Raw genomic sequence first — 12,790 nt, 5'->3', positions numbered from 1 at the left:
ACATTATCTAAATTAGTTTTTTTAATTAAGTTTACGTTAATGTTAATACATATTAGCTATCATTTGATACTTTATCCACAAAAAAAAAAAAAAAAAAAAACAACAACAACAACAACTATTAAAGTTTAAATTAGACTAAAAGTAAAATTGTTACTTTATAAAAAAATTGATACAATACTTATTGTTACTTTATCTAAATAAGTCGATAAGAACAAATAGAATTAGAAATATATATTAGTTTTTTTTTGGGTTACTTTATCTAGGGGTGTCAATTCAGGTTAGTGTGTCGGGTTCATGTCGTGTCAAGGTAGGAGTATTCGACTAAATGGCTCAACCCTAACCCGACCCATTTAATAATCATGTCATGATCCTTCAACCCTAACCCGACCTGTTAATAAGGCATATTGACCTAACCCAACCCATTTGACACGCTTAATAAACGAGTCGTGTTGGGTTGACACAAATGTAACACAACCCATTTCAACCTGCATAATATTAAATATAACATCCATCTAGAAATAATTTTTTTTATATCCCAAAAAGCAGTGAATACACTTCAAGTCTTCAACTCACATTCAAAATAATATAGTTCAACAAAAATATAACATTCATCTAGAAAATAAGTTCTTTACACTCCAAAAGAAATGCATACACTTCAACCCAAATTCAAAATAACTAAGTTTGACAAAAATAAAATAACATAGTTCAAAAAAAATATAATATCCTTGGAACTCGTCAAATGCTAAGTATCAATATTGAAAGAATTTGAGTAAACAGTAGACTAATCCTGACTATGACCACGATTATCATCCATAAATTCTTTGTTGATGTTCAAATTCATAACATCTTCCATAAGCTCGTCCAATTTTATTTGTGCAAGTTCTATGCAAAAAAAAAAGAAGTATTAGTAGTTCTAGGGTCTGTAAAGTTTCAATTTCCAATTATATCCCTTGTAAATTTTTGTAATTACTCACTTTTCTTTTTAAATTTAAAATATATGTTGAATATAAAAGGTATTTGACAAATCTAAAATAAAATAAATATTTATTTGTTAAATGAGTTAAACGGGTTGTGTTAAGTGAGTCATTTCGGGTTGACACAAATAAATTGGCGTGTCAAACGTGTCTATTGTAGGTTATACGGGTTGACCCACTTATGACATGTTTCTTATCGTGTAGCTTTCGAGTCGACCTGTTTATGACCTAAACCCATTAAGGTCCAACCCTAACCCGAAAAAACCCGTGTCAGGTTCGTGTCGTGTTCACGGGTTGAGTCGAACATTGACACCCCTAACTTTATCCTAGTTTTGTTTTTTGTTTTGACGGTATCTAAATTAGATTTTTTTAATTAAGTTTACATTAATGTTAATACATATTAGCTATCATTTGATACTTTATCCAAAAAAAAAAGGCGAAAATCACATTTTCGTCCCTACATTTTGACCCGATTCCCGTTTTGGTCCCTAAGTTTTTTTTTTACCGCTTTTAGTCCCTCTCCAGAAAAACGGTTCCATTTTAGTCCTTGCCGTTACATCAGAAACGGATATTGCTAACGTGGCAAACGGCAAAGTCAAAAAATAATAAACTAATGTCCACGTGGCCTAAATTAATAATAAAAAATATTTTTTAATGCCACGTCAGCATCTAAATTAAAAAAAAAATTAAAAACTCTCATAAAAAAAAATCCTTAAATAAAAAAAATTAATTTATTAATTCTAACTAAATAAAAAAAAAATTAAAAACTCTCATAAAAAAAAAAAAACAAATCAAAAACAAATTTAAAACTAAACCCAGCAAGAACAACAAAACCCAGAAAGAACTAAACCCAGCAAGAACAAACTAAACATAAAAATATTAAAAATTTTAGTTAAAAATAATTGTTCTTCTTCCCTAAGAACATGGTTGCCCAGAAAAAGAAATTTTTCTGCTTATCATCATCTTCATCCTCCACCTCCCATCCTCCTCTTTGTCCTTATCATCATCTCTCAATCTCACTCTCTCAAAACCTTCGATACCCACAAATTGGCAAGGCCTCCCTCTATCTTTCTCTGTTTTCTCCGCCCAGATCTCTCTTCCTCGATCATCGCCACTCAACACCACCGCCTATCCAGGTGGTGCTTCCCTCATTTCTCACTAACCCCACCGTCCTCTAGCGGTGCTTCCCTCGTTTCTCACTACCAAACCCCACCGTCCTCTCTCTCCTTGATCTGAACATTCCCAGATCTCGCTTCTCTCTCTGTTTTGTTTCTCTCGCTTCGATCTATCTCTAGATCTCCCTCAAATCTCTAGTTCAACCAAAGCCAAACCCCACGAGCACCACCACCATCCACGACAGGCACCACGACACCAAAGCCAAACCCATGACATCTCGGTTTACTTTGTTGGGTTTGCTTTGTTGCTATTTGTGTTTTGAATCTTTGAAGGTCCTTTGTGTTTGTAGTGAGATAGTGAAAAATTGGCTGAGTAATTGTTGAAATCTTTGCGAAATAATCGGTTTTCATCTAACCTTGAGACACACATGGATGTGGTTTGTGAAAGAATTGGTTTTCATCTGAGTGAAAGAATCTTTAAAGGTCTTTGTTTTTGATTTTTGTGGAAGAACATATACAAATCTTGGAATAGAAATTCCTTGAATTTTCATTCGTTCTTAGTTATTCATTCTCCCTGTTAGTATTTTATTTTTTCATTTTTTTTTCGTTTGCATTTTGTGTTCTTCTGATCTGGGTTTCTTTTTCTGGTGGAAATGAATGTGGGAGTTGTTGGGAAAGAGAGGAAAATATTTCTGGGCAACCATGTTTCTAGGCAACCATGTTCTTGGGGGAAGAACATGAATAACAATTATTTTTAACTAAAATTTTTAATATTTTTATTTTAAAATTATTGATAACTAAAATTTTATTTTATTTTAAATAAAATAAAATATTTTTAATATTTTTTTAATTCTGCCGTTTGCCACGTCAGCAATATCCGTTTCTGATGTAACGGCAGGGACTATAATGGAACCGTTTTTCTGGAGAGGGACTAAAAGCGGTAAAAAAAAACTTAGGGACCAAAACGGGAATCGGGTCAAAATGTAGGGACGAAAATGTGATTTTCGCCAAAAAAAAAACAAAAACAAAAACAAAAACAAAAAATAAAAAAACAAACAAACAAACTTTTTTTTGTTTTTTTGGAGAAACCAAACCCAAGGCCTGGGAAGAAACTGCATAAATAAACTTAGTGAACATCAAAACCAATTAACTGGGCAATATCCTCAGGCAAAACATCCAACCAAACTTGAGGCCCCAGAAGGTTCTTTGCTTTTTTAGCTAAAGCATCTGCTACCATATTACAAGAGCGATGCACATGCATAACATCCAAAGTTTGAAAACCTGACAATAAACCATGAATATCCTCAACAATATTAACATATGAAGACAACGCTGCACTTCCTTGCGAGATAGCGTTAATTACTAAAGCCGAGTCTCCTTAAAAAATGACTCTGTGACGTCCCAATTCAGCAGCAAACAGAACTGCCCTGCGACATGCTAGAGCTTCCAAATCAGCAACCGAGGTGGATAGAGGAATAGGCATAGCAACAGCTCCGACTGCCTCACCACGCCAGTTCCAAGCAATAACTCCAATCCCAGTTGTGTTCGTCGCCTTGAAGATTGTTGCATCAAAGTTTATTTTGATCACGTCTGCATCTGGAGGCCGCCAATGAGGAAGAATAGCAGTTCGAGCTTCCTTTGGATTTTCTTCTTGAGCTGCCAGAAATTCCTGCAACATGTTGCTCGCCGAGGAGCATATATGGGACAGAGGTTGAATAGCACGCCCAAAGCGGAGGGAATTCTGTCTATTCCACAAACTCCAAGCAGCAATCACAAAAAATTCCTTTCGAAAATCATCTTGAACCTGCAGAAAATGGTTAAGTAAATCACAAAAATTTAAGAGGGGGGACCGATGCTTGTTAAGCCCAATATATTGGACTCCATACAACCTCCAATTCTGTGCTGCTCCAGACCACATTCAAGACATCCTTAGGTGCACCATTGCATAGCTCACAAGTGTCAGAGGTAGTAATTTGTCTTCGGAAGAGATTACTTTTTGTTGGCAAGGCATTATTACAGGCCCTCCAAATGAAATGTTTAATCATGTTGGGTACACGCAGCTGCCATACCCACTTCCAAAAGTGTTTTTGAGCAACCCCTGAAGAACTTCCTGCATTGTTGACTGAGGTCGAAACAACCAAAAGCTTATAAGCATTGCTGGTTGAAAATTCACCGGATGGAGTATAAGCCCAAACCACTCGGTCAGGGGATTTCCTCAAGCTAAGAGGAACTCCCAGAATCATAGATGCTTCATGGGGAGGAACATATGCTTAACTCTCTGTTTTCCATGTAATCAAATCTGGATCAATTAATTCACTCACCTTAGTCTCGGGCAGAACAAAGGGTAAGGGAGAAATAATAGCACTGCTAGTTCTCACAAGGAGCCATATGTCCTCCTTTATTCGGATTAACTATCCATCACCCACTTGCCAAACCATTCCTCTTTGAATAACATCTCTAGCACTAATTATGCTCTTCCAAGCATAAGACCTCTTTTGCCTCAAGAATAGAGCAGTTGGGGAAAAATCTGACCTTAAAAACTCTATAGCACAATGAATCCGGATTATTGATCATTCTCCAAACTTGTTTAGCTAAAAGGGCTTCATTGAATTTTTCAATTTCTTTAAAACCCAACCCGCCCACTTCTTTAGCCTTGCAAAGCCTCTCCCATTTGACCCAATGCACTTTCCTCGAGTCTCCATTATATCCCCACCAAAACTTGCGGATCAACACTTCCAATTCTTTAATTACTCATTTGGGAAGTTTAAAACAGCTCATGGTGTAAGTCAGAATGGCTTGGATGACAGATTTGATTAGGACTTCCCTATCCACTTGAGAAAGTAACTTCTCTTTCCATCCTTACAACTTCTTCCACACCCTCTCCTTCAAATAGATGAAGCTTTGTTTCTTTCCTCTGTCCACCAAAGCTGGTAACCCCAAGTATTTTTCATACTGAAGAATTGTCGGGACACCTAGTAGTTGTTGGATTCAGGATTGGAGTGGTTGAGATGTATTTGAGCTAAAGAAAATATTGGTCTTGTCCTTATTTATTTTTTGGCCTAAACCTCTCTCATAGATGGCCAAAATCTCTAGGATCTTCTAACATTTTGCTTTTGTTGCACGACACAATAATACACTATCATCCACAAAAAATAGATGGGAAATCCGCGAACCATTTCTGCAAATAGCAACCCAACAAATCTCCCCATTCACCTCAGTTTGTTGCAATAAACTTTGTAAACCCATTGCACACATCAGAAACAAGTCTAGAGATAATGGATCACCTTGACGAAGACCCCTAGATGGCTTGATGTTACCTACTGGTTGACCATTAAGCAAAATAGAGTAAGACACAGATCTCAAACATGATATAATAAGCCTTACCATTCTCTCCTCAAGCCCAAGATGAGTCATTATTCTCTCCAGAAATTCCCATTCAACCCAATCATACGCTTTGCTCATGTCCAATTTAAGAGCCATATACCCCATCCTTCCTTGTGTCTTCCTTTTGAGGTAGTGGATAGTTTCAAATGCCACCAGATGTTATCAATAATAAGTTTTCTCGAAAGGAAAGCGCTTTGTGAATCTGGAATAGATTTGGTCAAAAAAAATTTCATTCGATTAGCTATCACTTTCACAATTAATTTATAAATCATATTACACAAACTAATAGGCCTAAAATCCGAAACTTTCTTTGGATTTTTAATTTTTGGAATGAGAGAGATAAAAGTAGTGTTAATGGATTCCGGAACAATACCTGAGTTTAAGGCCCAAAGAACCACAGCAGTGACATCCTTTCTCACTATATGCCAGAATGATTTATAAAAAACTAGAGACATACCATCAGGCCTTGGTGTTGTGAGTGGAGCCATTTGACTAAAGGCTTGCTGGACCTCAATAGCTAGGAAATCTCCACCCATGTTAGGATTAAGATCATCAACCACATTACGTTGAATGCCACCTAAGATAGTGTCGAAACCTGATGGATTGGAACTAGTGAATATATCTTGAAAATGCCTCTCCACCACAAAGCTCATTTCATCTCATTCTCCACCCAAGAACCGGCTTCATCCTCAAGACACAAAATCATATTCCAACAATTCCTTTGATTAGCTCTACAATGAAAGTACTTAGTATTTTTATCTCCTTCTTTGAGCCAATAATTTCTAGACCTCTGCTTCCACATACACTCCTCTTTAGATTGCAACTTTCGAACTTCCTCCCTCAGATGGCGAACCTGAGCTAGATCTATTAAGTACCTACCACCTTCCTCGGCTGACTTCAACTCTGCCAATTTTTCTTAAGTGTATTACGGACATCGCCAAATGAGTGCTTGTTCCAAGTTTTAAGATTTTCCTAACATGCAAAAATCTTCCTATTAAACTCCCAAGTTGTCCCTGCTTGTTACTCCTCACCCCACAACTCGTGTATGACCTCCTCACAAGAATTATCCTTTAACCACATTGCCTCAAACTAGAAGGGTTGCCCTTTTTTATAAAATAGTTTGAATTCAAAATATGCACAAAGAAGCAGTGGCTTGTGATTAGAGTGGAAGGCATCCAGGTGATGAATACGGGTAGCAGGGAATCTTAACATCCAATCAACTGAAGCTACACCTCTATCCAAACGAATCCATACATTCTGATCACCGGGTTGTCTATTACACCATGTAAATGGAAAACCATTGAACCCCATGTCCTTCAATCTGCAATAATCTAGAGCCTCCCTAAACCCTTGCATTTGTCTCTCAGATCTAACCAACCACCCATGTTTCTCATCTGCAAACAAAATCTCGTTAAAATCACCAATACACACCCAAGGAAGATTGAACCGGTGACTTAAAGTTTTGAGGAGTGACCAGGAGTTTTCTCGCCTGGCAATTTCAAGGTCCCCAAAAAAACCCGTAAACCATTAGGCGTCATCAACTCCATGGTCAATAATAACATCAATATGGTTATCAGAATAAAAATGTACATCCACACTCATATTTGATGGCCAGAGCAAAGCTAAGCCTCCCCATAAATTATGGCATGGAACAACGAAAAGATTACAAAATTGTGTCTTCCTCCCCACTCTTTCCAAGACAACTTTTTTCAACCTTAGTTTCCATCAAAAAAACCAACTTGGGATCTTTGTTACGAATTAACGCAACGAGTTCATCCTCTGTTTGTGGGTTCTCAAGCCCACGATAGTTCCAGCTAAGGCAACTCATAAGGATTGGTGGTGCTAGACCCCAGCAATCACCTTAAAGTTTTCTCTATCATATGAGCTACAAAATTCTAAACATTGTTTTTTACCTCCCAATTGATCAATCATCTCAATAGCAGGGCACCTATCGACGGACATAGGGGCTGCATTCATGGAAGGCTGCCCAGCAGCTCAGGCACATTTCTTCCATTTTTTGGTGGAACCAGCAAAGGCCACGGGGACAGTGAAAGTCATCAGATTAGTGCAGTCCTGTAATGGAATAGAACTATACTTCGGAGCATCTAAGTCTATCAATTTGGAATTAAATAAACCTGAATCAACTATACTTCTGTCCTGCACCTTATCACTGATTGAAAGCCCATCCATTATCTCCTCTAGTCGGACAGAATGATACACCATATTTCTGATGGTAATCAGATCCCTAACAAAATCTCCCGTGGCATCATGGGACACCTGTAGATCACCATGAGGTGAGGTTGGCTTGGATGCCGTGGAATCACCTATTGAGTTTTCTGCATCCATTGCAGAATCATTATCCTCTTTAGATTCATCTTTGTTTGAACCTGAACCACTGTTACCAGATTGTGTGTTCTGTGACCCCTTATAATTCTTATTTTTTCGCCACCATGGAGCCTATGTGCGTGAAGCACTTGAGATCATAGCCACCGTCTTCCGAATATATTGTGTTGGATCTACTCGCAGCCACTCCCCATATTGCTGGTCATCTTTTCACAAATTCTCCTTACCCCGAAGCCATTTTTCACAGTCCTGTTCCCCATAAGTAAGGCGACCACACCAATAACAAAAATTAGATAGGCGTTCATACTTGATACCTACCTACCCCAGTTGTCTCCCTTCTGACTTAAGCTTGGAGCAACATGGTAGGGGTTTTGATATATCTAAGGTAACTCTGACTCTCAAAAACTCACCCCCAGCACTGTCATCCTCCGAATCAGTAACCTTCACCACCACACCGATCGACTTCCCAATCAACTCCCCCGTTTCGCATGTCAAACTCTTCTTGGGTACATTATGAAGTTGCACCCAGAAAGTAGCATGAGAATAATTCAGATAAGGAACCGATTCCACATCCTCAACTCATTGGAATGCCACTAAGTTTTTATCATAAGACCAAGCACGCATTCAAGATCCAGGACGTCCTCAATTTCAAACAACAAAATATTTTCCCCCACATCTCTAATCTTTAATTCACCGATAGTCTTCCATAGAGGTTTGAAAGTTCGTGCAATAGCATCCACGTTTACCACCCTCTTTGTAAATAATCTACCAGCAAGCCTATGAATCACATCAGCCTCCTGTCATGGAACTTCCGCCCCTCCTTCCTCTTCTTTAGTGAGAGAGAACCAAGACCACAGATCATCCAAACCAGCCATTAGAGGATGCAAAACATCAACAGATGAAAGCAGAAAACCAACAAACTACACCATTGCAAACGCCACCTTCCTATCAGACCGAAGTAGAGGCTGAAGGGAACGAGACCTAGACTAGGCAAGGGACACAATTCTACAGGCAGTTGGGAAAGGCGTAACCCTAACCCTATCAACAAGAGAAACTTTTAGTCGGGGGGACAAAACAACAATTAATGTTTAAATTATGCTAAAAGTAAAATTGTTACTTTATAAAAAAATTGATACAATACTTATTGTTACTTTATTCAAATAAGTCGATAAGAACAAATAGAATTAGAGTCTTACTTAAACTTAAACTTGTTTGTTAAATGGATTAGATGAGGAATTTGGATTGTAATCAAATTAAAATTTTTATCAACTTAGAAATTATAGAAGAAGAAAAATTATATATATATATATATATATAAAATCTAAAAATCTAAAACAATTTCTGCAATTAAAGATGCATTAGAACCTGTAGTGTAGTAATTAAAAAAAAAAAAAATTGTTGCTTTTTTTATAATACACTACACGTAAAAAATAAGAATTAGATGAAGAATTTAGATTGTAATCAAATTAAGATTTTTATCAACTTAGAGATTATAGAGGAAGAAAAATTATATATATATATATATATATTTAAAATTTAAAAATCTAAAAAAAATTCTGCAATTTGGTGAAAGTACGTGGCACAACCACGACGTCTAAGCCCAAATTTTATTATATAATATATGATACACACACACACACACACACACACACACACACATATATATATAACGTAATTGAATTAAAATATTCCTCTTACACCAAAAATTAATTGGTGTTTGAGCTTGATAATAAAAAGTTCAAATCTTCTATCACATTTTTCCTGCTTCATTCTATACTTTACAAATAAAAACTTGACACATGTCCACTTATTTAATTAAATTCCAAATTTTTTGCTTTTCTTGTTTAAGATACCTAAAATAAATAATAAATAAAAGCCCAACACATTCTCACCACCATCGATCACCATAGGCAGAGATCACCGGTGTCATCAATGTTGCCAATCTAGGCCACAACTGTTGGAAAAACATAGTTCACATTGCATACAAAACATACACAACGGAAAATTAACGAATGTCCTTCACAATTGATAACATGTACTATGTAAATTTCAGAATTTAAGAACAAGAAAGTGTATTTTGATGCAGTGAAATTCAAAACTAAAGATTAGAAGCACTTGGGAACACTTTTAATCTTCACTCCAATTCCAGTTATGCCCAAGAAGTGTGGTCTCTCAATCAGTTTATATGTATGTGTTCAAAGGAGAATAAGAAAGTGGCTTACACTCACATACACACCATTCATACATTCATAAAAACCATGTACTAAATTTTGTATGTTTCTCTCCTTATATATAACTGATTATCTAATTGAGCTAGCCTTTTGGGTCATTCCAATTGGGTTTTAGTATGTGGCTTGGAGTGGGATCAAAAGGGACAAATAAGACAATAGCTCCAATGGGTTTTGAGCCTTTCTGTCAACTCTTGATAAACCCAAAATTACCATTAATTATATAAAATATCACTATATAAATATAATTACACTCTAGGCCTTATTAATAAATTATATCTCAAGACTTTATTATACATTCAACCCCTTCATTAAAATGTTCGTAGTAATATAAAGTCATGAATGTTGACTGCTACTTTGAAGATTACTACATCTTAATCTTTGAGTATCCGGTTTAATTCTTTAAGTTATTCATCATATATTTATGAAATCCAATTTCATAAATATACTTTAGTAACTTCTTACTAAAGTGATTAGGCCTAACACTCTGAATAACCAAATCTATTAAACTTATCTCAAGGGAATATTTTATTCTCCGTTAAGAAATTATGAATTCTATCTTGAGAATATATGTTCTCTCAACATTAAATGTGACTGCCCAACATACTGAGATTTTGATCATGACTTTAGATCTCATTCTTGATATATCAAAATAACCTACACTTCATGATCAGATTCATTATTCTCTCAGGATTGAGAGTTGATGTAAATAGAAGTCTTGAGATTTATTATTCATTTAATAGTCGTTAGTAGGATAATAAATCTCACAATGGTCCAGTTCAATATGTCTTAACACTTAAAACATATCAACTAGAAGTCTCCACTTCCATGATCAAGACAAATCATCTTAATTGATATGTTATAGTCTTTGCAGATGAAATGTCCAATTTCATCACTAACTACAAACTAAAATTTTGAGTTTACAAAGAACTTGTGATTTATATCTTCTGTGACTAAATCACATAAATTACATACTATACATCTCATAGACTATATAATAATGTCTAAATATTCATGTTACCATTATTTTAGATAATAATAAAACAACTTTATTAATTACAACATAATATCATACATAATGTCATACATAGCATCATATAATAGGATTTTAGGGCACTAATCCTAACAATCTCCCACTTGCCCTAAAGACTATTGTGCACTAATTTAACTCTCATTCCTTCCAAATGTGACTTAAAAGTCCTTTGGGGCAAGGTTTCAGTAAAGGGATCTGCTAGATTATTTGCACTATCAATCTTTGCTACTATTACATCTCCTTGAGCAACAATGTCTCAAATGATGTGATACTTTCTTTCTATGTGCTTTCTTTTCCTGCTATTCCTTGGATCTTTGGATTGTGCAACTGCTCCACTATTGTCACAAAACAATGTAATAGGAACTTGCTCCATTCTCATAACACCAAGATCAGAAAGGAATTTCTTGAGCCAAACAACTTCCTTTCCCGCTTCACAAGCAGCAACATATTCAGCGTCTATGGTGGAGTCGACAATGCAACATTGCTTAACACTCCTCAGCTTATGGCTCCACCTCCTAGAGTGAATACACAACCTGAAGTGGACTTTTTGAAATCAAGATCTAATTGAAAATCAAAATTTGTATAACCAATGGGAATCAAATCCTTACTATGGTAAATAAGCATATAATCTCTTATTCTCCTTAGATATTTGAGAATATGTTTTACAACTTGCCAATGTTTAAGTCATGGATTTGATTGATATTGGCTGACCATGCCAACTGAATAACAGATATCTAGTCTAGTACAAAGCATGACATACATGAGACTTTCCACTATAGAAGCATAGGAAATTTGTCTCATCATATTTTCTTCCTCAAGAGTCTTAAACCTTTGGTCATTAGATAGAAGAACTCCATGTTTGAAAGGAACCGATCCTTTCTTGGAGTTTTGCATGTTCTATAACCTTATCTATATATCCAGCTTGTGACAAGCCTAACATTCTATTCTTGCGATCTCGCCAAAGCTTGATCCCTAGGGTATGAAACGAGTGCAAAACAGTGCATTTTGGTCTAACACGTATGGAGGAAATTAAATGAATAAACTGACTCTTTTTTTTACTAAATTACAATTATGAAACTTAAAATTTGGAATTATTTTTATTTTGGTCCCTTAAGTTTGAGATTTTTCATTTTCATTTATTGATTTGAGTAAGTTTTTAAAATGGTTTTTCCATATATTTCCACAACTAATTTGACCATTAAATACCAACAAAACTGGTTGTTAATTTTTTTTTTTTCTTATTTCTCTCTCCCTCTTAAGGTCAAATTAGTCACAAACATAAGCATAATAGCAAAAAAAAAAAAAAAAAAAAAAGTTCCGTAATATTGATAATTTATCTATCAATGCATTAATCTTCATGATTTAAGGCTATAGTATCTCATTTCTTTGGTCCATTTGGATTGAGGAGGAGGGAGGGTTAGTTGAGTAGATTTTACTCAAAATTAGTCTATTTTCAACCAATTCTATTCTACTCCCTTCCACTTCCCCTCCCTCTCCTCTCAATCCAAACAGACCTTAAAGGAATTGCACAAATGATAAACCCACCAAGGATTTTGAGTGCCCAAGATATCTCATTACTCATTTGTCACACTCTTTCTTTTCCATAAAAAAAAAAAAGTTACCCCATTACTTAAACCATGAAGATTAATGCATTGATGGATAAATGATTGAATACTAAAACATGAACAACAAGATAAGTTTCCAAAGTTGCCC

The 12,790-nt window shown here is 35.7% G+C and overlaps 1 protein-coding gene across 1 annotated transcript; it reads right to left on the bottom strand.

The window, feature by feature from the left end:
- Positions 1–3,215: 3,215 nt before the first annotated feature.
- LOC126708154 (uncharacterized) lies at positions 3,216–4,332 on the bottom strand. The gene is made up of 3 exons (XM_050407964.1): positions 3,979–4,332; positions 3,488–3,893; positions 3,216–3,370 (listed from the first exon to the last, which is right to left on the bottom strand). The coding sequence occupies exons 1-3, from the start codon at positions 4,330–4,332 to the stop codon at positions 3,216–3,218; spliced, it is 915 nt and encodes a 304-aa protein (XP_050263921.1).
- Between the last annotated feature and the right edge of the window lie 8,458 nt (positions 4,333–12,790).

The sequence above is a fragment of the Quercus robur genome, chromosome 12 (assembly GCF_932294415.1).
Source record: "Quercus robur chromosome 12, dhQueRobu3.1, whole genome shotgun sequence".
NCBI lineage: Eukaryota > Viridiplantae > Streptophyta > Magnoliopsida > Fagales > Fagaceae > Quercus > Quercus robur.
Note: the sequence above shows the minus strand (reverse complement) of the source record. Positions and strands in the feature narration are given on the sequence as shown.